The following is a 24541-nucleotide window of genomic DNA, read 5'->3' as shown; positions in this document are numbered from 1 at the left end:
CGCATCCGGAAATGTAATCATGTCCATTTCCCGCACCGTTTTTTTTTGTAAATATTACAAAAAGAACAAAAAATTGGTTACTTTCCCCCTTACTTATATTCCCTATTAAAAAATGTTCGTTTTTAGAATAAAGTACAAAGGACTTCTGAAGGATTGCCTTCAACTGCAATTATATTGTATGCTGGCGAAACAAAACTATCCATAGCCGCTGCATGTTTATGCACCTGTCCTGATTGATTCAGGGGCCTGTAGTTCAGCAGTTATCGTTTGTTGATGTTGTTCATTGGTATTTTCCCGTTTGGATATACATGATATATAAATTAGATCGTTGGTTTTCCTCTTCGAATTGTGTACGCTAATAATTTTGGGGTCCTTTATAGCCTGCTGTTCGGTCTGTATCAAAGCCCTGTGTAAAAGGCCGTACTTTGACCTGTGTTTGTTATTATCAGGTTGAGAACAATCCTCCCTCAGACAAGGGGTCATTTTACTGATGTAGAAAAGAAAATAGAAATACCAAGGATTTGTATAGTTCCTCTATAAAAAACCTTTGAAAACTTAGAATTTTGTACTTAAAAAGAGGAGAGTTACATCATATTTTAAACAACTTTTTCTAAAAGAGGGGTCCACTTATTTTGAATAATATTAAACTGTAAAAGTAAATGTGTTAACATGGTTAAAGTCTAGGAATATTACAAAATTCTGGGACATGTTTTGACCATTTAATACCAGATAGATATATAGTTCTTTGAGAAAATATGAGCCTTTTGTACAAACAAATATATTATAACTTATATTGATCCCTCATAAAACATGTAAAAGGGATATTTATAACATTAAGGGGTTGTCCCCAAACTGATTATGACTTGGAAGAAGAATTGTCTTATTGTCAGTCACACATACATAACCCAGATTTAATTATTTCTTGGTGAACAGGGAAAAAATACTTCAGAAATTAAAGAAATGCCAAAGTACAAGTGATAAATCAAGCTTTAATATTGTCAAAATCTACTATTTTATGTTTACAAAAAAAAATTATAATCGCTCGCCTTTACTTTTCAAGCTTCGCCTAAAAAATTTGCAAATTAAATATTTTTTTTATTAAATTTTTCAAATCGCTCGCTCGCCCCAAATTTTGGAGTCCAAAAATCCGTAGAACAAGAAATTAAATTGGTGTGGCCTAATTTGTAAATCATTATTGAACATTTCAAACACTGAAAACGAAGAATTTCCTTTCGACCGGTATATCTAGACGCCATATGTTCAGACAAAAAAATAATGACACTAGTACATGTAGTGTAGAACTTTTTTTGAAATTTCAACAACCAAATAGCGCTGTTTTAGTTAATAAGTTCACATAAAACGTGTATGTTGAAATTAGGAATGGTATATGTTTCAGTAGGTAATGGTGAACGGTGATATAGGAAATAAAATCATGTAATGCATGTCATAGTATTGGAGAAAGATGTATTTTGCGATGATCGAATGTTACCATTATTAGTTTTGATACATGTATACCGAATTTGAAATTGTCGTAAGGGAGACGTTTAAACTTATGAAGTATTGTAGCTTGATTCAGTTCTTTTTTTTTATTTCTTTGCTTTTTCCTTATGTTTTTTATGTTATGTTCAACTCAAATACAGGAGCGTTAATTGTATTAACTGAATTTAAAGTTCACATTAAATACAATTTTTTTGCAGGATATAAAAAGGTTGACAGCAGTTACAGAATTTATACAGAAAGGAAAGAAAAAGGCTGATGAATTTGTTACCAAATGCTCTATGTTGTGTTTGTTTATGGTGTTACAGGACCCACCTGTAGTTCTTGATTTCAGTTGTAAAACTGGCGATCCCTTCAATAAAGATCTATTTTCTCCATTCACCTCCTCGGGCGATGTTATTGATTATCTTGTATGGCCTGTGATGTTTCTTAGTGAAAATGGAGCGTTAATGAGTAAAGGAATTGCGCAGGGGATAAAGAAAAAGAGGAAAATGATTTTTTTCAGCTAGCAGGCTTGATTGATTGCATGTCATTGATACGATGTACTATGGATATTTGAACATATTTATGTATGCTCTAAAACTTTACAGTATATCGAACTTATGCATTACTCTTTTGTAAACTTTTGGACAACCTCGCAGGAGATGAGATTTAACTTTCTTGATCTTGTTTTCAAATCCGTTTAATTCTGTTGTTAACTGTGTTATTTGTGTCTTTTAAAACTTATGAAATATTACTAAAATATACTAAATAGCTAGTTACTCTGATATTCTCCCATTTCTGCAATAAATCATCAGAACAGAATAACATGTAAACTTGATCTTGTAATGTCAAGATAAAACTATACACCAATTTAAAATTATAAAGATTAATAAATATATTAACATAGTTTTTAAGTCCACTGTCTATCGTCTGTTTATTTATAATTGTTTGTTTTATATGTACCAATAAGATGGACTACTGCTATCAATGTAGTGATTAACTAATTATATTTGTTCAAAAGCTCCATGCTGACCTATAGAGACTGTTGATGCTCATCTTAAAATTATACATAAATCCTAGAATGAAGTTAATAACAGGGTAATCTCTATAAAAGAGGGACGAAAGATACCAGAGGGACAGTCATACTCATAAATCGAAAAAAAAACTGACAACGTCATGGCTAAAAATGAAAAAGACCAACAGACAAGCAATAGTACACATGACACAACATAGAAAACTAAAGACTAAGCAACAAGAACCCCACCAAAAACTAGGGGTGATCTCAGGTGCTCCGGAATGGTAAGCAGATCCTGCTCCACATGTGGCACCCGTCGTGTTGCTTATGTGATCACAAATCCGGTAAATAGTTTAATTCGGTAGGTTAACATTCATGAAAGGGAAGGGGATTGTAGTTACGACGTAAGGAACATATCCGATATCATTTGTGAAACGGTTATTCCATAACGGTCAATCAACTCGTGATGGCGTCCGTAAAATTTACGAAGGGATGATTTCAACTTCACCATTTGGAACTCTTAGTTTGATAGCTTCCTTGTGAGCAGTAACCCTCTATCAAGAACATTATGATAGGAAATGCAAGCACGGGAATATCGTATCAATTTGGAGATATATACCCCGTATGCAGGTGCTGCTGGAATGTTGCTACTTAGAAATGGACAGTTTACAATTGGAAAGCTGAAATCATCTCTTTTGTCGTAAAGTTTTGTTTTCAACCGACCCTCATTGTCAATTTCAAGATGTAAGTCAAGATATGAGGCCGACTTAATTGTATCTGTATACGTAGTATCCTTTATCTCTAGTTCGATGGGATAGATGCGTTCAACATAGTCACCAAATTTTGAATTATTTAGTGAAAGAACATCATCTATATAGCGCAAAGTAGAGTTAAAGGATATTGCTAACTTCTTATCTTTCTTCATTAGAAGTTCCTGTATGAAGTCAGCCTCATAATAATAAAGAAACAAGTCGGAAAGAAGAGGGGCACCATTTGTTTACAAAGTAGGATTTATTTCTCCCTTACACAAGATACTTGTATCTACCTTGGTCATTCTTTTTTTATGAAACAAAGCAATACCAACTCTTTCCATTTGTCTTTTAGTTTGGAATGTGGAATACTTGTGTAAAGTGTAGAAAAGTCAAATGTTTTAATACTATTACAAGATGAAAGAGAGTTAGATTGTATGTACACTAAAAGATCCTTGGAATTTTTAAGTATCCACATCTGATACACGCCACCTCCAGAATAGACAGTTCCACCATAACTTTGAAGCCCGTTTTTGATTGCTGATAAAGTAGATGTTAATAATTTAAAAAAACATTTGCGTCTTTTAAGATTGACGTAGCATGGGCATTAATGTAGTTTTTTCATTCTGATTTGTATCAACGACCTTACTGCCTTTATCTGATGCTTGGTCCGTTTCTGTGTGTGTTAGTTACATTGTAGTGTTGTGTCGTTGTTCTCCTCTTATATTTATGCGTTTTCCTCAGTTTTAGTTTGTTACCCCGATTTTGTTTTTTGTCCATGGATTTATGAGTTTGAACAGCGGTAAACTACTGTTGCCTTTATTTATCCATTCTGAAGGAGTGTATACGTCTTCCTTGTAAGCCCATTACCTGGCACAATCCTCAACTGAATCCATTAAAATTGTAAAGTTGTATTTCCAATTGATGGATTAAGGATCACAATATTTCGGACCTTTTGATAACACATTTCGTAGATAAGTGTTATTAACAATGTTGAATCAACGGTAATAACGTGGCCAGCCCGATTATATGTGAATTGGGAACTAGCACAAGTGCAATCAGGAGGTTTAGACTTGAAGTCGTCAATATTGAGATCATGCACAACCTGTTTGTAATTGAACATTTTAGTTGCAATAGGGTTGGTATAGGTATAAGAAATGATTGGTACAGACTAATCTTTGAAATAAGGAGGAATTTTCGATCTGAGACAAGGAAATAATAAAAGATGTTAGAAATCTAGAAGATATTGTAAGAACAGCACTTTGATGGATTCAGCAGCACAAGAATTAAAAAGTTTCAAGAAGTATCATCAATATTAAATTGGATTCAGTGGCAATTGTGAGATGTCGTTTATTTTTATTATATCTCAGGTAGAGTGAAACGATTTAACAGAAACAGAGAGTCTACCACGCATATGACAATATGTTTTGCCAGATGTATGACAATTCAAGAATAGGAACATATTATGTTTTGGTTCCATTACAATTAGAAAAAATATGGTCTAACATTGTTTGTTAGGATGTGATATTAGAAGCTGTAATCGACTTTAATACTACAACGAAATGTACTTACACTACTTAAAGAAGCTGGCTCGTGTGATTTTTAAAGTAATTATTTTTTTTTCATATATACATGTTTAAACCTATATGGGTTCATTCAATGTGCCAACTTTTCTTTTAGCAGCCTATTTATTTATGTCTGTGCCTGTCCCAAGTCAGGAGCCTGTAAGTCAGTTGTTGTCGTTTGTTTATGTGTTATATATTTGTTTTTCGTTCATTTTTTATATAAATAAGTCCGTTAGCTTTCTCGTTTGAATTGTTTTACATTGTCATATCGGGGCCTTTTATAGCTGACTATGCGGCATGGACTTTGCTCATTGTTGAAGGCAGTACGGTGACCTTTAGTTGTTAATGTCTGTGTCGTTTTTGGTCTCTCGTGGACAGTTGACTCATTGGCTATCATACCACATCTTCTTTTTTATATTTATGGACATATCATTTCGGTCATGTTGGTTTTGCACAATATACCTCTTTTTTGTCCATCATCAATTTTACCATCCACAAATGTTCAATACACGGGTTGTTTGTGATAACGAAAATAGGTTGTTACACATCTTACATGCAGCCAGACCATCTGCAATTATAGAGCTCAACTACTCGTCTTCCTTCCATCATATTATCATTGTCTCCTACACATACGTATTTTTGTAAATGTACAAATCGAGAGAGTCCCTTGTCAAATGCACAGGGCGAACAGGGTCAGGGTTTGTCGTCGGATCATCCCGATGTACAGAAGACACAAACTTGTAGCAATGCTCTTTGTCTAATTTGATTTTGTGTCCATCGCCTTACTTGTGCAGCAGATACATTTATACAATTTTATCCAAGGCGTATATTTACAATTAAAAATGCTGATGTTTGTTTTGTGCATTCAAAAACAGCCGAGCGAGCTTCCTTAAACCGGTTGTGATTGAAGCTGCTCTGGAAGGGTTATTAATTTTTCACGATATCAATATTCAGCCATATTTGATAACACAATTAATATAGTATGTAATAATGTGCTAACTTTAAAACAAATAGCCGTATCTCTTATGTAAAGCGCATGGTGGAAACATTATCATTAGAATATTGAACAAAAATTAACTTTTTAACATGTCGTCCAGTTTCGACAGAGGCAAAACCTTTTTTACTGTATATACCTTACATATTCTCTAAGATTATATATTTCACCTTATTCTAAATAATGTAAATTATTTTCTACAGATATTGAAACAATCAATGTGATGTATATATATGGTGTTCAAATGGTAATGGTGGACAAGTTATAATTTGTTCAGATTTTTTGTACAAGTTATCAATGTTTTATGCAACGCTTAACACAAATTGATGACGCAAGCACACAATATTTGCTTCGCATATTTCTGTCATATTTCCATGACTAAGGTTAAATACTGAATATTGATGCAAAACACTTCATAAGAAGTTATAATTTGTTCAGATTTTTTGTACAAGTTATCAATGTTTTATGCAACGCTTAACACAAATTGATGACGCAAGCACACAATATTTGCTTCGCATATTTCTGTCATATTTCCATGACTAAGGTTAAATACTGAATATTGATGCAAAACACTTCATAAGAACACAAATATAGTTTGTATTGGTATGATTTTGATATATGAGGGGGGAAAATAAAAATAATTTAGAATTAACTTTTTCCAGTTTGAAGACAAGGAGATAAGTACTAAATGTTAGATTGAAGTATATAAATTTGAATTAAAGTTAGTAAACTGATACACTTTAGGAGATAAACTTTTATCACCTGGTGCATAAATGTGTGCGTCAAAAATTTATTACTGTACAAAACCCTGTACAAATTATAATTTGTACAAAATTACACACACCATGTGTATTATAATATACATATACTGCAAAAGGAAACAGGATCTCTATTTGTAGATGGCGGTATTTAAGCACTGCAATAATTTCAGTATAAGGCTACATGTAATTCCTGACCTATAATAATGTAAATCCAGTATAAAATGACGAAACGTCTCTTCACCTATCAACGATTAATTGATGTTTTATATGGACATAGTAGTTCCTATAGAAATATTTAGCTTTTAGAAAATAAAAAAATGCAATTTTCTGTTAACATGGCACAATTTAAGTTTTGACATGTATTTGAATTTGAATTATGGAATTATGTTCTATTATATTCATATGATTTGTGAGGAAACACATCATACAATGCAAGAACTAGCAACGGGCTTTTTTTTAATAATCGGGAAATTTAACAATGTTAAACTTTGACCTTGATCGAATAAATATTTCACCGTTCAAATTATTGACAACAAAGCAAAACAGAATGTGCTATTAACAAGCTTTCAAACTATACATTATGTAACCATATGGTAGGTGGGTACACCTTGTGCACATCAAACACTGTTAAAGCACTAATCATGTTTTTGAAAAGTGCCACTCGCTTAAACAAGATACCACAAATATAGTAAACTTATATATACAGGCCTAACTATTCAGTTATCTTCAGCGGATACCTATATATACCAAACAAAAATATAAACAAAACAAATAACAAATAATACATAACACATACATCCTATGCATGAAAACCATATGAAAAAAGGGAAAACATAAAGAAACAATACAAATCAAACAAGAAAATTAGTTATTGATGCCATGTCTTAAATGCTGAAAACAAATATATTCTCCTAGATTAACTTCTTTTAAAGCAAAAAAGCTAAATTATAAATGCTGGTTTGTAGGTTTTGGCATGCTTGTAAGATTCATGTTTGAAAATGATAGAAAAGTTACTTACCAAACAAAAAGTAATAATCTTTTCCTGAATAATAATTTCGACGAAAACGGGTCTGAGTAAGACGGACGTTTCTGTTACTTGTATGTATATACATTTATTATCAAAATGTACCCTTCAAGTTAAAATTCGTGTGAGTCGATAATAAACAATATTCTGTATGTGCCTGTCCCAAGTCAGGAGCCTGTAGTGGTTCCTTACGAATTGGTAAATTGAAATAAACACATAGTTCTTATAAATGTAGGTCCGGAAATTTGGACCAAAATAGTTTTTCTTAAAAATTTAAATTCTGAAAAACATCTTTAGGTAAATGTATCTTCTGTAAATATAGACATATGCACTACAATCTTTTTCAACGGTCAGAATTTTGGTTTTAGCGACACACTTTTAACATGTGTATTCCAAGAACTTGACAGAGTTTAAACTTGTACTTTAATTCTCTTCCTATCCGTACCTTTACTTTTGTTCTCCCTCAGAAATCAAGGCAGCCGATATATTATGTTTAATAGTGCTTGTTACATTACCAAATTTTTTCTCTAAACAAAGCAAATGAATTTTATTTTTACATAGCTCCCAAAAAGAGGTGTGGTTTGTGAAATAGCTGTATTTACAAAAAAATTAAATCACAACCATACTGAACTCCAAGGAAAATTCAATCGGAAAGTCCTTAATCACATGGCAAGATCAAATGACAAAACACATAAAACGAATGGAAGAAAAAAACTGTCATATTCCTGACTTGGTACAGGCATTTTGAAATGTGCAATTTATACTTACATTTTATAAAGTGCAACATATACTAACATTTACTCAAATAGAAAACTCTTTCTCATTACAATATATAGTTATTTATCAGAATCATAGCTTTACAAACATCCATGCATTTGCTCTATCTTTTTTATAGTACATGTAGTACCCCCAAACCCCCTCTCCACCCCTAGTCATGTTTCATTTTTTTTTTAAGATTTTGAAATCAAGCCTTTACGTAATGTTAGCTTATCCTATGTTCATGTTTTCTGCCATACAATGCATAGATCCTGTATGAATCTGTTCTGATAACAAATTGAATAAAGATTAGTAGTTATTCATTACAACATTCAAGATTATATAAAGTATTTAATCCCGCCTGTCTCCAGTCCACATCTTACTGTATGCCTACTAATCTTTAAAAGTTCACAATTTCTTCCTCCTTATTATCTCTTATTATATATAACATAATTTGGCTAATATATGACTGGAAATGTTTAAACAAAGCCATATTTGAAAAAAATGTATGTACGAAGTTACCAGTCTCTATACAGAATATTTAATATTTCTATATAGAAGACCTTTATAATAATAAAAGCATAGCCTTAAAGGCTAAATTATCAGTTTTATTGCCCAGGAGTTAGGGATTTTTCTCTCTTTTTTTGCCCCTGGAGCCTCATATTGGCAAAATAGTTCTGCTGTTTCTCAGAATATGGAGTAGTGAGTACATTTATATGATATTGTTATCTTTACTGAGGTATTTTTGTCTCTCTAGATTGTAATTTTGCTCATGCAGCGGTCACAAGAAACCGCAAACAGGTTTAACAGCTTACGTTTGGGTTTCCGACACCAAAACAACAGTATTCTTCTGCGAAGAGTAATTATATGCACTGCTTGACAATTAAAATTACAAAATAGCATATACAATTAATTTACTTGCATACATGGCCTAATCAAACTATGCATATTGTTAACTGTGAATTTATGCTGAGTCAACGAAGTATAAAATCAAGGATTTCTTAATCTTCATGAAATATTATTTATAACATTATATATGAGTTAATTTCATAAAACATGTAAAACTCTGAAGATAGACCAGATTTGGTGAAATTCTACATGTTCTTTTTTTCGGCACATAAATATATGTATGTGCTAGACTTTAAACAAAACCTGACATGTAAGTTCGTATCTGCTCTTCAAAATTGTTTTTCCGAGACGATAACTTCTGGATATTTCATGCATACATCTCACCGTAGATAGCTGACATGTATGTTTTGTAAAATAAAATTTAGAAAAAAGTAAACTGTTTTTTTGTGTGCTTCAATTTCAATGACAGTGGACATACACTTTTTAGAAACCTTTTTCACACTAGGAATTCCACAAAACTTGATCTATGATCAATTATAATATTCAGTATTGTTTCCTGGTTTCAAAAATCTATACAGTTTTAATTAAGAGTGTAATAACGATGTTGTAAAACTATAGGACGGTGTTTTTATATAAAATAATGTTGTGAATCGCATTATCAAATTGGAAATAGGATTCAAACGGACATTGATATATAGGTATACTTTATTATTTTATAGTAATTAAAGCTGCCCAAATTAATAACGAAACGGTTTAATCTTACTTTCGTCTCTTAATCAGAAATGTGGACCAACAACTCGTAATGGTAGGATTACAACACAAATGTTCTTTCCCCAATTTTATCGTCATCGAACGAATATGGGTGAATTCAGTTTTCGAAATAAAATTTTTAGATACATCGTCTGCAGGCATTTAAAATTGATCATTGATGTCATAATTGTGGTAAAAGCGTAATGCTTGCTATTTATTTTTCAAATAAGCTTTGATTTGCTATACAAAATGATTCTCTGTGTAAAAAATAATTGATTATAAAATTATCGACCAAAATATATGCCGAGGCTATGCAAATGTATATATGCCTAAAACTCATGCTGATAATTAATACCTTGTGACAAAATTTGTAAAAGTTGACAACCCATTAGAATGAATTCACTATTTATAATAAGATGTGAGTTTTTATAGGAATGTAATGTACACGATAGATTTAATACATATTTCCATTTAAATGGTCTACCTGTCCTTACTTGTAATATTGTCTAACGTTGTTTATTCATTCTTACATGTAGTATGATTGTGAGCATGGTTAAGTTAGGTTTTTCTTGATAAAATGGCTCAAGTTGCTAAAAAATGTGATGTATGTAACAACAGTGAGAGTACATTGATGTGTTACGGGTGTGGTCTAGAATATTGTCAACAATGTCGGCAATTACATGACCGATTCCCAGCACATAACCAACATACGATAGTTGATAATCAGGATAGAAATTGTGGTATCATGACAGAAAAATTCATGTGTAATGACCACAACGAAAAAAATAGCCGTTTTTGTGCAACGTGTAAGTGTTTTTTGTGTCCGGAATATATTATTGGGAAACATAAACTTCATAACATCCAAACAATACAGGACGTAGCTTCGGAATATCGTAACCAATCTCTTTTTATTGGAACAGGAGTGGTAGAAACATTGAAGGCTGTATCAGAACTTAAATAAAGATACACTGCAAAGTGAACAAGAACGGTCTATATCGCCAATTAAACAGTTCAAAGAAGATGCAAAAAACTGTTCCAATAAAATTAAATGCATAGTAAAAAAAGTTTTAGACGAATATCTTACCATAGCAAACGAATGTGAAAAAAAGGAAGAAGACGCGTATCAGAAAAAATTATGCAAAGTAAATAATTTTGAAGAATTCCAGTACCTATTGATTAACGATTTAAAAAAGTTGGAAGTGAAAGGCATGCTATCTTATTTGTTACCTTATTAATGAGACTGAAGGAAGACATTAAAGAAATAGGGATAATTCCTTGTCCCTCCAAACAAAGGAAAAAGATCCATTTGAGCCATCTGTTATGGTATCGACAGTTGTGGAAAGAATAACATCAGAGTTTAAGTATGATATTTTAATAGTTTACACATTTTTTTTAATTTGAATCTTCAAAGTTCAATGTTTTAATTCAAAATAACTTGTGAGATTAAATGTTTAGCAAAATATGCTGTCGTTATCTCAAACGAGCATGAACGGGAGATGCATACATAGTCAAAAACGATTTCTCGTTCGACACATCAGGTCACGCTTCTTCGGAGTATATGCGATTTTTTAAATTTCCGCTGATTTGTCTTTTCCTAATCATCGTTCTACTTAATCAATTCATGACAAAATCAAAATAGCTTTTAAGTCAATGAAAGTTTATTATCCATCATTGTGAAATTTTCATTAAAGAATGACTAAAGTATATTTGATGTAAAGTTTGGAACAGACCATACAGAAAATTTCAATTTAACGCCAAGTTTACATTTTTTTGTGAAGGTGTATGTCTGCTTCAGCTTTCTGTATATTCTAGTTAAAACATATTTAATATAAAGATAAAAATCTGTAGCATCTACTCAACATGCTAAAAATATATATAAAAAAAAACAGTAGCTGTATCGAATTTTAATTCTCATCAATTTATAACAAATAAAGAAATACATATAGAGATCAGGAGACCACCGGTAACTTAAATTATAAGACTTTTACTCTGACATCTAGACATTTAAAACTGCGTAAGCACGTCATTTGTGCGTTGTGATAATACTTGTCGTCTCGGTGAACCAATTCGTGTTAGTGACCAGAAAACTGGTATATTGTCATTATTTCAACGTTGTTTGTTTGTCAGGACTAGACCCGTAATATAAAGCGATAACATGTTATCACGCTGGAGCATAACGTTTCTTTTGAGTTGTTTAACCGCCATACAGTTATTACGAAGACATGTAAGCGAAGGACAAATACGCTTGTTAACTATTTATATTGAGATTTTCGTGCACTTCAGGATAAACGCGCATTTGCTCTTCAAGCTCTTCGCGTTAACGTTTTGTTCAGTTATTTATAAACTTCGCTAATTTATTACAGATATATTTTTTTATTATTCAATGATTAATAATTATTAGATAGTTCAAAAGTTTGATCTTCTGAATTTTGTTCATTTTTGAGCTTGATTCTAAAAATACGTTTCCTAATTGTAAAATATTTTCTTTCTAGCTTCAATGTCATACTTTGATTTTTATGATCATATTATAAAATTAACTTTTCCTAGTTTCAATGTCATACATAAACGATTTGTTTAAAAATGAGGTAACAAATTTAACTGATATCTCGTAAAGCGAAATGTGTAAATAAACTCATCATAGATACCAGGATTGAAATTTTATATTTACGCCAGACACGCGTTACGTCTACAAAAAACTCATCAGTGAAGCTCGAATAAAAAAATGTTAAAAAGGCCATATAAAGTACGAAGTTGAAGAGCATTGAGGACCAAAACTTCCTCAAAGTTTTGTCAAATACAGCTAAGGCAATCTATTCCTGAGGTAGAAAAGCCTTAGTCTTTCAAAAATTTTGTCAACAGTTAATTTATAATTATGGACATATAATCAAGTCAACACAGAAGAGATGACTACTGGGCTGGTACTACCCTCGGGGAATAAAAACTCCAGCAGTGGTGTAATATAGGTATACAAAAACTAAATAAAGATATCGAAAAATTTTACATTTTAAATAATTTAGATTTTAATCGGTAATACCTCAAAGAATAAAACAGACGATATATTATCGGACTAAATTATTATTTGAAAATACGTGTCGTTTTGAACGGTTTTAATATGGAATAACAAGATATTTTAATAATTCTGTATTTTAATTTTTTTTTGCATTTGATGGTTATTTAAATCCATTTATATTGACAATATGTTTGTCAATATATTTTGAAAGTCTGCTAAATAAACATATATTATACATTCAGGTTGTAAACTGATGGTTTTGAATTACATGTCTTTCAAATTAAATTGTACACTCTAAAAGAATAATTTTAATTGATGCAAATCTAACAAAAACATATACAAAACAATTTTCAATTATCAAAAGCAAAACCTGTCTAGCATTTTTCCATTTAAATATATTTTTATTTGTCTATTTATCACCAAAAAAACGAACTTTGAAAACTTCAAGTACCTATAAATTAACGATCTAAAAACAAGTGGAAAGTGAAAGACATGTTATCTTATTAGTTATCTTTTTTGTGAGACTGAATCAAGTCGTTGTAAAATAGAGACAAATCCTTGTCCCTCCAAAACAAAGTAAAAAGATCTATATTTTAATCTATTACGGTATCGACAGTTGTGGAAAGAATAACACCAGAATTCAAGTATGCCATTTTAATAGTGTAAACGAATTTTCGAAACTCGAATCTTACAATTTTTAATGTATATGACCAGAATAAATCGTGAAATTAAAGGTATCTCCAAATATGATAATGTTATCTTCAATGAGTATGAACTGGCTGGACGGGAGAAACATTCATAGTCGGAAACGGTTACCCGTTCGACGCATCATGTCACTCTCCTATTGGAGTTGATGCAATTTTCTAACTTTCTGTTTTTTACTTTCCGTTGATTTGTTTTTTCCTAATCATCGTACTACTTAATCAATTTATGACCAATAGAACTAGCTTTTAAGTTAATGAAAGTTTATTATCCTTCATTATAAAATTTTCATATAGGTATGTTAGGCTAACAACCCAAAAGTATATTTAATATGTTGTTTGGAACAGACCAAGCAGAACATTCTAAGATAACGCCGAGTTCACATTTTTCGTGAAGGTGTATGTCTTCTTTCCCTTATGTACACCAACAATATGTTTTATCAATATGTTTTGAAACTCTGCCAAATATACATACATTGTGCATTCAGCTTTTAAAGTGATATTTTTGAATTATATTATTTCTTTCAAGTTTAATTTTAAACTCCAAGTTACTGTTGGAATTGATTAAACATCAACAGATAGCATGTACAAAATAAGTTTCAATTATCAAAAGCAAGACACTGTCAATTTGCAATATTAAGGAAAAACTTCCCCGCACTTCATCTGCAGCAATTAAAACACTTTAACAGTCAGTCTATATTCCAATCGCTATCTACTGTGCAGTCGTTCATTGAATTCGTCTGAATAGGTTTTTGTTTTATTTATAAGGTAAATAAGAATGTCACTTTGATAGACTCTTTTATTTTAATGACTATATATATAATAGGATCTCAATGTATTACACAATCATATATTAACTCAGTACTGCAATTTTCTCGCTTCCAATTAAGAAATATAGGTCATCACAAGGGCAATCATTCTGTTTTCAAAACATGAATTATTTATCAAAACACAATGAACAACAGGAGAGCGCTGTTGACACTTCATAATTGTTCAGACATTAAAAAGTTACACAAACAATTGCAACCTTATCTTCATTTCTTGTACCGATACTAGTGCTATCGACTAATGGAATGAAAATCAACTAACTTTTCTATTTCTATTTTACTATTATCATTTATCAAAGTTTCACGAATAAAAAGCATATCATAGTGTTTACAAAATTCATGAGGTCATTGTAATCAAAGGCCAAGTTTATAGAATGTTTTCTTAAATTCCTTTGTTTGGCTTATTAGGATTTTTAAATAATAATTTTGCATCTGTCTTAATATTCTATCTACCACTGTCTTAAGGTCATTTTTTTTTGTTTAACGTGAACAATGCTTATCAACTCCTGTCTAGTCGATTCATACGATCTTCTAACGATTGAACACCTAGCTCTAGTGATAATCTTTACCATAGAAAGGGAAAAACGAGTTAATTTGATCAAACAAGTAAGTTTTATATCCTATTTGTCCATTCTCTGAAAGAGTTCATCCGTTAAAACTGAGCTCTGTTAATAAATTGTACGTTGAGTAAAGGAGGATATATCTTGTTTTGATGGTGTTTACAATTCAGAGTTTGGATTCGAGAATTGAAAATGTAGGAGTAAGGCATTATTTTTGTGTATATAAAGCTTGCGTCTAATATAAAATGTTGCTGGATCATATTTACATTCATCTATTCTCCACCGTAACGTCATTGCTCAGAAGGAGTTTTGGATGGGTTAGCTGCCATTTATTAATATTTGTAATTACTTTTATTTTCTGTTTTACGAAAAACTAAGGATTTTCTTATCCCAGAAATAGATTACCCTAGACGTATTTGGCACAAGTTTTGGGAATTTTGGGTCCTCAATGCTCTTCAACTTTGTACTTGTTTGGCTTTATAACTATTTTGATCTGAGCGTCACTGATGAGTCTAATGTATAAAATTATAATCCTGGTACCTATGATAACTATTTTTTATGATTTCTAGTTTTTTTCTGATTCATTTTATATGCATTATATTCTAAATATAAGTCCGTTTAACAACTTTTGGAGACACATTTTTTTATCTGTAATAATATAAGGGCATACACTACAGGCACGGGGACACATTCTACTGCATCCACACAGCACGAGTAACAAAACCTGCAGTAAATATAAACAGAAGATGTGATATGATTGCCATTGAAACAACTGTCCACAAGAGACCAAATGACACAGAAATTAAAAAAAAACAGTTGATGCACTCTGTTGTTGATTCAGTAGGCAAAGTAATATCTTCACAATAATACAAGTCATTAACATTTTTTTTATAGATTTGACAACATACAACACCAACCAACGGTCTCAACTGAACAGTTTGAAGAAATGCAGATTATGGTGGAAACACTTAAAGGTGAAAAAGAATCATTAATGCAAAGGTACGACTTTTATTTGAAATTAGGATTAAATAAAACATATGAACCATGTCCATTACATTTTATCAGAATAATGTTTGGTATCATTGCCTATGAAAGCAGAGCTCACATGCCGTGGATTTAAGCAGCTCAATGTGACCTTGTGCTACGTTTTTATTGGATCCTGACAGGACAAAATCTAAAAAAAATCAAACTAGAAAACCTATCAGTCTGATTTATGATACATTAATACGAGTAAACAAAAATGAGTATGACAAACAGCAACAGTCGACTGTTTTACAGGCTCCAAAAACAATGACACGCACAGCTATGCTTAACCCACACAACCCTCACGTTGCCTCTTCAAAATTTCAGTGGTATAATATGACAACAGAAAAATCAGTTGGAAAGCTGCTTATAAAAAAAAGAAGATGTGGTATGATTGCCAATGAGACAACTCTCCACAAGAAACCAAAATGACACAGAAATTTACAACTATAGGTCACAGTTAGGCCTTCAACAATGAGAAAAGCCCATACTAGTCTGTTTCATTTTTTTGTTCCAATTTGTCTAATAAAATGCCTTCACTGATGAAATAAGTCTATGATACATTAGACTATGAATATAGTGTTCATGGCAAGAAAGTGGAGACTTTATAGTTGCCGCATTGTAATGATTGAAATTATGTTGTTTAAAAATCAGGAATACTTTACCTTAAGTGTATTTTGTGAAACACTTCGGGATTCTTCGCCTTCAATCAACTATATTCATCCTACCACCGAAAAGTTTACTAAGCGAAAAATAATATAATCCGGAGTCAAAAGTCGATTCTGCTCATATTTGTACCTTATTAGACCTTTATTTTTTTTATTCGACTGTAACTAATGATTCTTTTGAATCTTACACAATTATAAGCCCGCTATCTTTTTGGTTAAATATATACTTTTGTAGGTTGAGTATGATGGCTGGAATGAAAATGAAGGACAGTAACCCAGCAATTTCTGACTTGAGTGATCCTTACAGACCAGAAAAATTATCAGAAAAGTTTCGAGAAATTTATGACAATACATGGACTAACCTATTGGACGTTATTACTGAGAAGACTGGCGCCTCTGATGAAATTTGCGTAAAACAAATTATCAGCGCACTAACGGTTTGCAATTCAGAGTACTTATAATCAAACTTAAAGCGAAATTTTATTTGGTCTATTTCACATAAAAAATTATAAGGCAAATACAAGATCGTTTTACAGAAAAGTTGATTTTATTTTCTTAAACAGAACATTTCTATTTTATGCAGTTACCTTTTCAATTCTATGGATCACAAAACCATCCTATATTCGAACCCTATAACTTTTGCTGAAATTATAGAAAACAAATTGAACAAATCTCAGAAGAAAAATTTTCTTTAAATATAGGTTACCCTTAGGAATTAATAATGTAACTGATATCTTTAAATGACAACTTTTGAAAAATAGACTTATGTTCACAACTGTTAGACGCAGTTCGTAAATAAAATCTTTCATATAGATAACGATATCTAACTCGATGAGTACCATAATTAATAGCTAATGCACATTTCAAAATCTATAATGAAAAGGGTTAAAATTTAACAAAGAACAAACAATAGAAGATGTGTGGGTGCTTGTAGTCGAACTTCTATACGTTTAAATTAACAATCATATATTTTGTGTAATTTCTTACAGATAATATATGGTACATGTAAAGGTACGATTACCAACAACAGACGGGACATTGCAAAACTTGTTGGTTATCCAGAAGACCTCTTTGACAAACCAGTAATATACATTTAATTCAGTTGTTGTTTAAACAATAAAAAGATCATATTAGATTATAAAACAAAGGGTTCCTAATGAGTCTTTTTTAAACGATTGTGTATTAATGTGTTTGTGCTGAATGTCAATATACTGTGATAATACTCATTCGTCATATTAAAATTAATTGTAACGGCTTCTTAATGAGATGATATTTTCTGGATTTTCTTTTATCATTTGGAAAACAAGTACTAATTTATCGCCTTTATTGACATTATATTCTCTGCAATACACATTAATTAATTGCAAGCATGTTTCATTCAATACCAATAAGTAAAAGATATAATTTCAATCTGATTTGTTGTATTTTTCCAATGTTTTTTTAAATTCTAGTATGACTCTGGAAAAGAAAGGCATGGTCCTGTTTTAAAAACTTTGACGGAATTACTACAAGTCTCAGTGATAAGTCAAAGTGAATCTGTAACAAAGGTAACATGTCATAACATTTGGTGATTTAACAAAGAAACAAACAATAGAATATTTGTTGGTACATGTACATGCTGTATTCGAACTTCTTTACGTTTAAATTCTTAAACAATCACATTTTTTATGTTATTTATAGTGTTAAACTTTTATCTCAGACGATGTTAAAGGTATTCTATTTCACCTTATCTGATTCCATGTCCACAAACTTATGACGATGGCACTTGCATCTGTTTTTTGTGGGTCGAGTACGTAGTTAATTAGATGGCATCCAATCAGGAAAGCACATGCAAATGTTAATACTCTATAAAAATTCGATACTTCGTTTGTTGTTTTCTATGAAATTTCTGTTTCACGTTTCAGTATAAACTTTAGAGTTCATGCTGCATTAATTCAACTTTTATTATTTTTACACATATTTTAATAACTATAACGAATTCGTTTTATCTATGTCGAAGATAATATGTCTTTTAAATTATTATAAAATTTCTTGCAGAATATTAAACAGTTGCCGAAAATTAAAACAATCCTTGAAGTTGGCGGCAAATACGGTAATGCATTCATCACTGAATGTTTACAGTTATGTTTATATATGTGTACCCAGGACCCACCTGTCGTGCTTGATTTCAGTTCTAAAAGTGGGGATGTTTTTGATAGGACAAATTCACTCCTTATATCAAGTCTGGCGCCGTTGTTGATTACGTGGTGTGGCCTGTTGTGTATCTCAGTGATAATGGAGTCATACTGAACAAAGGCATTGCAAAAGGAAAATAAAACCGTGGATCCAGATTGAGCAAATAATATTTATTTCAATCAGATTGAACATTTCTAAAAATACAATATGTATCACTAATAGTTACTTTTTTGTTTATCCAAAGAACAAAAAAAAAAAAAAAAATACTGCAGATACATTTTTTTTTTCTTTTTAACTTTATGAAATAAACATTGTATTAGAGCATTTGCATTAATCAAGTATTTGCTGGCGTATCCGTATCGACGTGTCGTATAACACGTATATGAGGAAAGGATAAATTAAGTCAAGTTGGTCCCGATGAAAATATAATATAATAGATTTAATTTTAATTGAGATCGGGGTAAAATCATTATTGTAAACAAATCTGTTCGATACGTATATGCCGATCCGTGCACGTATCCTGATCCGTGAATAATGCAAATGCTCAACTTAATTGACAACGCGTTGTTGTGATATACATCAACTGTTTTAAATTATGTTTGTAGTAAATGTAAATGTCAGAAAATTGAAATATTTTGCAGGCAAATAACTAAACTGTAGATTTTTATACATAATTTTAGAGATTGTGATTTTACAATGACAGTAAAATATATAAAAAAAAGCTTTTCTTTACGATTGTTGACTCTCCAAATAGTATCGCAAGTGGTTGAGTAAAGATTTGTTATACATTTAAACATATGTCAATGTAACATGATTGCTATTAATAAAGATTGTACAATGTTAAATAAAATATTGATAATTACATTTATTCTGAAACATGTGTTAATGGGTGTTAGATACTCACTGGTTTGACAAGGTTCGTGTTGCTCATCCTTTATTAGATCTATTTGATGTAGGATGTGTACTGATTGATGTTTGAGTCTTAGGTTTAATATTTTAAGCAGTTCTTATTGGCTTTGAAATAGCTGTCAGTAACTCCAAATACTTTGCGATCTGTACTTTGTGTCTTTTTGTTTTTGTTTTCAGGAATGTTTAAATACTCTGCATCGTCCAGGTTCGTAGAATGTTGGCGCCTTCAAACATGTATCTTCAACCTGCTACATCCTAATGTGCCTGTCCAAAGTCAGGAGTCTGTAAACTAAGGATTTTCTTACCCCAGGAGTAGATTACCTTGGCCGTATTTGGCACAACTTTTTGGAATTTTGGGTCCTCAATGCTCTTCAACTTTGTATTTGTTTGGCTTTTTAACTATTTTGATCTGAGCGTCACTGATGAGTCTTATGTAGACGAAACGCGCGTCTGGCGTATAAAATTATACTCCTGGTACTTTTGATAACTATTTACACCACTGGGTCGATGCCACTGCTGGTGGACGTTTCGTCCCCGAGGGTATCACCAGACCAGTAGTCAGCACTTCGGTGTTGACATGAATATCAATTATATGGTCATTTTTATAAATTTTCTGTTTACAAAACTTTGAATTTTTCGAAAAACTAAGGATTTTCTTACCCCAGGAGTAGATTACATTGGCCGTATTTGGCACAACTTTTTGGAATTTTGGGTCCTCAATGCTCTTCAACTTTGTATTTGTTTGGCTTTTTAACTATTTTGATCTGAGCGTCACTGATGAGTCTTATGTAGACGAAACGCGCGTCGGGCGTATACAATTATAATCCTGGTACTTTTGATAACTATGTTCATACCTCATATTTGGTTTTCGTAAATTGTGTTGTTATAAATTAGGCTTTTAATTTTCGCAATTAAAATATTTCATATTTTTCAGGTTGGGGTCTTTTTAAGCTAACTATACGTTATAATTTTCCCCAATTCTTGGTAAGCTATTAAATAATTTATCAACATACAAATTACTTTTGACTTGTAATAATACGTACTGTCTACTATAGTCTTTTACATTATTCAGCTTTGTAAAATATGTTTATCTCTACATTGGTTCGAGTCTATAATTTTGTGAATACAGAATATATTGACGATGAATAAGCTTATCATAGATTTGCTATATAGACCATATCATGTTGCAGCAAAAACATTTCAATATTACTAGTGACCGGTTTCTTTACTAGGGTCAGGCACATAATTATGTATCGATTTTTTTTTTAAATACTTCACAAGAGCAACTTTTTTTTATCTGGATCGGTCATCAGTAGGATATATAAAACTCATAATACTGTATTTTTCAATATTGAACTATTCACCTGTTTATAATTAGCTCCTTCTCATGCGTATGTGAAAAACCATGGAAGAAAACAAGCCTTAAAAACAGTAGTGATATTACATTATAGATATGAATTACAATACCATATCCAAGACTTCTGAGAATTACCGAACGTAAAATCACATAGTCTGTTTTTATAGTCATTGTACGTTCTGGTACTGATCATTTTATCTCTTTATTAAGCGTACATGTATGTGCATGGAAAACAATTGATGAAAATAAAACCAGGAAATGAAAGTAATGATAATCAATTGTGAAAAAAAATTAACAAATATTTTCAAGATCCGAGTTCCCATATGTCAGTGATCGTACGCTCCCCTGATCAATAAGTCATACTTCCAAATATAGCTCTAGGATGAAGATTGGTACTCAGCATGGACCAGATTTCCTGACTGTTAGGAATTATTTAATATATAATTTCATAAAAAAATTAAGTTGGATGACATTTTTTTATCAATTTTCGATTAAACAAAAGAAAAGCTAAAGAGTATGTGTGAATCAATACTGTCGAACTAGTAGGTGAAATATTCAAAATTCTATAACTGAGGATTTTAATCATTTCAAATTTGACGATACAAGCTAAATAATATATAAAACCATTCATGAATGGAGATCAAGGCACACGGTAACGGTCAACTTATTAGGCTTGTGACCATAACCCTTATGTATGATGTTTGTCGATTGTGTTCACTTTACATTTATCTGTAGGGGGAGTGTTAGTACGTATTGATAAAGGACGTATATTGTGGCAATGCATGTGAATGATATCAGATTGAAGAGGATGTCTTACCACTGGGTACAAGTTAACAAAGGGCAATTGCAATCTTAAAACTCTTGATTTCAGTTGAAATTCTTTGTTTTAATGAAAAGGCATATAGGTTGTATAACACGTATATATAGCGGAGATGAAAAAAACCTTTAACGTTTGTGAATATAATTTGGGTAGCCAATACAAAGTATGATGTTTCTAAAATTTAGAAGCAATCTTACCTATAATATGAAAATGATATATCTTCAACTCGATTCTCCAAAGCGAGTCGCATTTAAAGTACTAGAAGATTATATATATATATAGTCTTGAAAATTGGTCTTTGATCCACTTTTTTTCTTCTAAATATGACAACCATAAAAGTGTACCATTTGAGCTAAACCAGGTAGATAAACAGAAAGCATCATATAATAGATAATCTTGATAAGTATTTCACTGATTGTACTTTAATAAAGACATCTACGGGATATTGAGCTTGTTCTGCTGTGGCAGCTATATTGACATAATGTTTACTAAGTCTGAGTATATATATTTGCCAAGTTTTTAATGTTTCTTCTCCACTTGGCTACTATGAATCATTGATAAAAGATCAAAATGACTGTCTTTTTCTTTACAGCTCCTAACATTGGGTATTATCGGTAGTGTTGAATCAAAAATTTCATTATTTGTATAAGGATGAATACAAAACAAGGGATTAAGAACACGTAAGAGATTCATATTTTTACAAATCAACTGAACTATAGTATTAGTAAAGAGAAACAAGATTCTCAATAATCATTATATATTATCGTTTTCAGTATTTTAACACATTTCTTGTAAATTCTAAAAATAATGAAAATTACTTTGAAATTTTTCAGCTTTTATTGTCAGGTTTATGCTCCTTACCTTTGTACTATTATCTGATGAACTGACACCTTCAACATTTTAGACACGAACTTTTTGGTTTCAAATTTGAGGTGAGTAAAACTGTAAGTTAACTAAATAGCCTGGATATCTGAAATTTGTTTTGTTTGCTATTTATCTATTGTATATTGTATTCATAATTTCTGATCGACACAATCGGCGATATGTTTTTGACTTTTCAAACACCATAAATATTCAATGCGCGAAACATCCACTAAATTTAGTTGAGATTAGTTTTATACATTACGATATATTTTCATAAAGACTCTTTAAAATATATATTATAAATTCACTCATCTTACAGGTTGCATTTCTGTAAATATTGACAATGCAATTTCCCATAGGAACTCATTTTACGGCTAAAACTGTACCACTTTAACTATGAAGTTTTGAAAAAAATCTTATCCTAGAATTGAAAGTTCATATGCACCACAATTTTTTTCAAAGATTAAAATAAAGGGCTGTGCGGCATATTTTCAACGTTTATCATGTTTATATGCCCTTAAATTCTCAGAGTTTAAACTAACACTAATTTTCTTAACTTACCCCTACCTCGAATGAAAGGTTACCACAGATTTCAATGTAAACAATATGCACATGTTTATTTACTGGTAACATTCCCAAGTTATGTCTCTGTGAGATGGAACACAGAGAGCATAACTGGGAACCAGTATGTAAACAAAATTAATTTTCTATGAATATTCAAGATCTCCCCAAAAGAGGCGTGTTTTGAGAAACAGCTGTATTTACAAAGTGCAACCTATAGGATACCAGCTACTTGAATTTATACTGCAATTAGTTGTGTTTATTTCCTATATATAGTAACATAGCTATATTTTGTATAATGTTAATTTCATCATGGAACGCTTTCTCCACAATCAGGGGTTCGTAAAGGGGTGAAATTAAGTTTGACATTTGTTTCACTATTTAAAAAGCTATCACTGTAATAATGTAAGCTGAAGTATAAAAACAATATTAGGTCAATGAAAGAAAAATATAAAACTTCGCCCTTCCCCAGTTTCTCAGCCTAATACAAAAAAGTTTATATTTTTCTGACATTGACCTAATATATTGTATATGAATAAATCATGAAGATGATAACGTGTTTTATTCGTGGAAAACTGACTAAAATATATCGTATCAAGATGAACTTTATGATTTGATACAGTCTTCCTCACGCCTTTTCCACTGATTTTTATAATACAAAAATTGAAGGCTGAAGCACTGAAGATACATAATTTGATCCTTGGTTTTAAAAGTTAATCGCACTAAGGAATTATGATATACACGTTGTAATGAAACAAAAAAGTGTAGAATTGACTGAGATGTCAAACGAACATGTATATGACTTTATAGAAGGGAGTAAGGGAGACAATTTTGCAAAGGAGCTTCGCAGTGATCATCAGTCACTGAGAAGATTGATAAGAATATGCCTCGTTGTGGTGATTGTGTCATCTGTATTGTTTGGTATAGCCTTATCAGTTTCAATAGTAACCTTCAAACAAGAGGATGGTGAGGTTTTTCATATAAATGAATTTTAACAATTAATGAGTCGATATGACACAGCTTAATAACGGAAAGTAAACACCAACGACAAGATAAATTTCTTAACATCTAAAATTCACGATTTTTATCTTATTTAATAGAAAAATATCGTTTTCATTCTGTTA

General features: G+C 31.3%; 1 protein-coding gene across 1 annotated transcript; it reads left to right on the top strand.

Annotated features, from left to right (window-relative positions):
* The first annotated feature begins 10529 nt into the window (after nt 1-10529).
* On the top strand, nt 10530-19621 carry LOC139526098 (uncharacterized). The gene is made up of 6 exons (XM_071321249.1): nt 10530-11303; nt 15935-16039; nt 16967-17168; nt 17721-17813; nt 18183-18278; nt 18769-19621. Exons 1-6 carry the CDS (start codon nt 11263-11265, stop codon nt 19018-19020), a joined length of 789 nt encoding a protein of 262 aa, XP_071177350.1. The 5' UTR covers nt 10530-11262; the 3' UTR covers nt 19021-19621.
* Nucleotides 19622-24541: the final 4920 nt, after the last annotated feature.

The sequence above is a fragment of the Mytilus edulis genome, chromosome 6, assembly GCF_963676685.1.
Source record: "Mytilus edulis chromosome 6, xbMytEdul2.2, whole genome shotgun sequence".
Taxonomy (NCBI): Eukaryota; Metazoa; Mollusca; class Bivalvia; order Mytilida; family Mytilidae; genus Mytilus; species Mytilus edulis.
This window is presented reverse-complemented; position numbering and strand designations above follow the sequence as displayed.